The 3,127-nt window shown below is 35.0% G+C and overlaps 1 protein-coding gene across 1 annotated transcript; it reads right to left on the bottom strand.

The window, feature by feature from the left end:
* Positions 1-852: 852 nt before the first annotated feature.
* Positions 853-2,842, bottom strand: LOC130799768 (uncharacterized). Its single transcript, XM_057663000.1, has 2 exons — positions 1,366-2,842; positions 853-1,276 (listed from the first exon to the last, which is right to left on the bottom strand). The coding sequence occupies exons 1-2, from the start codon at positions 2,187-2,189 to the stop codon at positions 1,270-1,272; spliced, it is 831 nt and encodes a 276-aa protein (XP_057518983.1). The 5' UTR covers positions 2,190-2,842; the 3' UTR covers positions 853-1,269.
* Positions 2,843-3,127: the final 285 nt, after the last annotated feature.

Below are 3,127 nucleotides of genomic sequence, written 5' to 3'. Positions count from 1 at the left end.
TATCCATTTGTTGCTCATCTCGAACTTCTGCGAGATATACATTACTCCCACTTGTTTTTCTAAAAATAAATTCCTGTTCTAGAAAAATACAATTGCGAGCAACAAATACTTTGTTTTCGCTTTGGTTGTAGAAGTAGTATCCCTTTGTCCTTTTTGGGTAACCCACAAAAAGACATTTGTCAGATTTAGGTGCTAGTTTATCAGATATTAAACGTTTTACATAAGCTTCGTAACCCCAAATCCTTAGAAAAGACAACTTCGGAACTTTTCTCGTCCACATCTCATATGGTGTCTTTTCCACTGCTTTGGTAGGTGCTCTATTAAGTGTGAATGCAGCTGTATCCAATGAAAATCCCCAAAATGAAATAGGAAGATCAGCAAGACTCATCACTAATCGAACCATATCTAATAGAGTTCGATTTCTCCTCTCAGAGACGTCATTTAATTGTGGTGTTCCTGGTGGAGTCAATTGTGAGAGTATGCCTCGATTTTTCAAATGATCATCAAACTCGTGAGACAAGTATTCACCATCACGATCGGATCGTAATGCTTTTATTTTCTTCCCAAGTTGGTTCTCTACTTCATTTTGAAATTCCTTGAACTTTTCAAAGGACTCCGACTTATGTCTCATGAGGTAAACATATCCATATCTGCTTACATCATGAGTAAAGGTTATAAAGTAGCTGTAACCACCCCGAGCCACGGTGCTCATAGGTCCACATACATCAGTATGTATGAGAGCTAAGAGGTCATTGGCCCTTTCACTTGTACCTGTGAAAGGTGACTTTGTCATTTTTCCCATCAAACAAAACTCGCAAACACCAAATGATTCAAAATCAAATGATTTTAGAATTCCATCTTTATGAAGTTTCTCTATGCGTTTTGAACTTATGTGGCCTAATCGACAATGCCATAGGTAAGTGGGGTTTGAATCATTTGTTTTACGTTTCTTGCTGTCTATGTTATAGATGTGAGTTTCTAAGTCTAGCACATACAACCCATTTAATAATTTAGCTGAAACATAGAACATATCATTTAAATATGCAGAACAACAATTATTCTTAATAGTAAATGAAAAACCTTCCGTGTCCAAAACCGGAATTGAAATAATGTTCTTGGTGATGGCAGGAACATAATAACAATTATTTAGTTCTAAAATTAAACCAGAGGGTAATGTTAAAATATAAACTCCAATAGCTAAAGCAGCAACTCTTGCTCCATTTCCGACTCGGAGATCCACCTCACCTTTGCTCAAGCTTCTACTTCTTATTAGACCCTGCACATTACCAGTAATGTGAGACCCACAAGCAGTATCAAATACCCAAGAAGCAGAAGTTGCCAAATTAATTTCAATAACATATATACCTGAAGATAAAGCACCAGACTTTTTTTTTCAGATAGATGGGGCAGTTCCTCTTCCAATGGCCAATCTTGTGGCAGTGGAAGCACTCATGTAGTGCTGCTACTTTAGCCTTTGGAGTAGCCTTTGGTTTGGAAGAGTCATTAGGAGCCCCTTTCTTCTTGAACTTTTTATTCTTTCTGACCATGAGCACATCTTTTAGTGGGGGTTCAGAAGGTAAGCTCCTTTCAGCCTGAACAAGCATACCATGCAATTCTGGCAAGGTTGCTTCCCCTTCTTGCATGTAAAAATTTAATTTGAAAGCATCAAAAGTTTTTGGCAAGGATCTGATCACAATATCAGTGGCCAGCTCTTTGGGATAAGGAAAACCCAACTTTTCCATGACTTGAAAATGCCCTATTAAGGCGAACACATGGGGTCCGACGGGTTTTCCCTTGCCCAGTTTGCATTCCAAAAGTTTACAATTAGCTTCAAATCTCTCTAATCGAGCATTCTTTTCGAACATTGTTCTAAGTTGCTGGATTATTGTGTAGGCATCAAGATTGTTGAAATGTTTTTGAAAATCATGTTCCATGCAAGCAAGCATCAGACATGTTACTTGCACAGAATTGGCCTCGAGATTTTGCCTAGCTCTTTTTTCTGCAACTGTTGCAGTTTCTGGCAGGGGTTCAGGGAGTGGAGTGACAAGAACACTTTCCCTTCCTTCAGCTCTGAGAACAATTCTCACAGCCATTTCCCATTCAAGGAAGTTGTTTGCATTCAATTTGTCTTTTTCCAAGACACAGCGCAAGTTAAAAGCAGGAGTGTGGTTGTTAGTTGAACCATACATGATTTCTACAACAATGTAATAAAGCAAAATTAATAGTCTATCAATAAGCAGAAATTAAACAAGTTTAATAGTTTATTCAAAATTTAATCCCCTTTTGAATAAATAACAACTAAGATCCTCTCCCACTATAGTCAAACGGACTTTGGCCCTGCCTTTAACTATAGTAGTTAAGGTAAGTAAACGTTTTACTAATTATAACTAATTATAATTCTTAGTAGATAGATTGATAATTCTTGTTCAATCCTATCTCTTAGTTTTAAAACCCAAAACTTTGTTTTTGATGATTTTGTTGAGTGAAACCAAACATGAACTTGTAAATTTTCAAAAAAATTTACCCCATATCCCAAGATTTATGAGCAATACCTCGCTTTGGCAGAATGTATTATTCATTATCAAAGGCTTATAGGTGTTGTTTGGAAAAACAATAAAACAGAATATTATTTATGGGGATTCAAGTTAATTAGCATGGTTAATATTAAGTGAACACATAGCATATTTAACCAATACATTAACTTATGCAAGCAAAGATCAAAATTAAATAAACGCTCAAAGCTAATAAAAGCATGAATAAAAGATGATCTAGTATGGCCCCTAAAAAAAAACTAATCTTCATGAATCTCCATTGATCATCTTCCTTGAAACTCCTTTCATTTGTGATTACATACTTTGAATAAAAAAAAATTAACGATACGCAGATCGTATATAATTACATTCAAAACAAACAATTCGCAGATCGTATATCTTATCCTAATTTTATATATAAATTTTGTTTTGGGCCATACTAGTCATAACATGTCAAAATAATATCAGATATTATAAACGGCTTTTACTATACAATATTTCAAACTAAATGTTCATAACAATTAGCATATGAAATATTCATATGTTGAGTCAAACTTAACTAATTTAAGTGAAACTATATTAAGTGCATATAAAAT

This window comes from Amaranthus tricolor, chromosome 14, assembly GCF_026212465.1.
Source record: "Amaranthus tricolor cultivar Red isolate AtriRed21 chromosome 14, ASM2621246v1, whole genome shotgun sequence".
Lineage (NCBI taxonomy): Eukaryota > Viridiplantae > Streptophyta > Magnoliopsida > Caryophyllales > Amaranthaceae > Amaranthus > Amaranthus tricolor.
Note: the sequence above shows the minus strand (reverse complement) of the source record. Positions and strands in the feature narration are given on the sequence as shown.

Coding starts and splice junctions, on each gene's coding strand:
- LOC130799768 (XM_057663000.1), bottom strand. CDS start 2,189: ATGTATGGTTCAACTAACAACCACACTCCTGCTTTTAACTTGCGCTGT.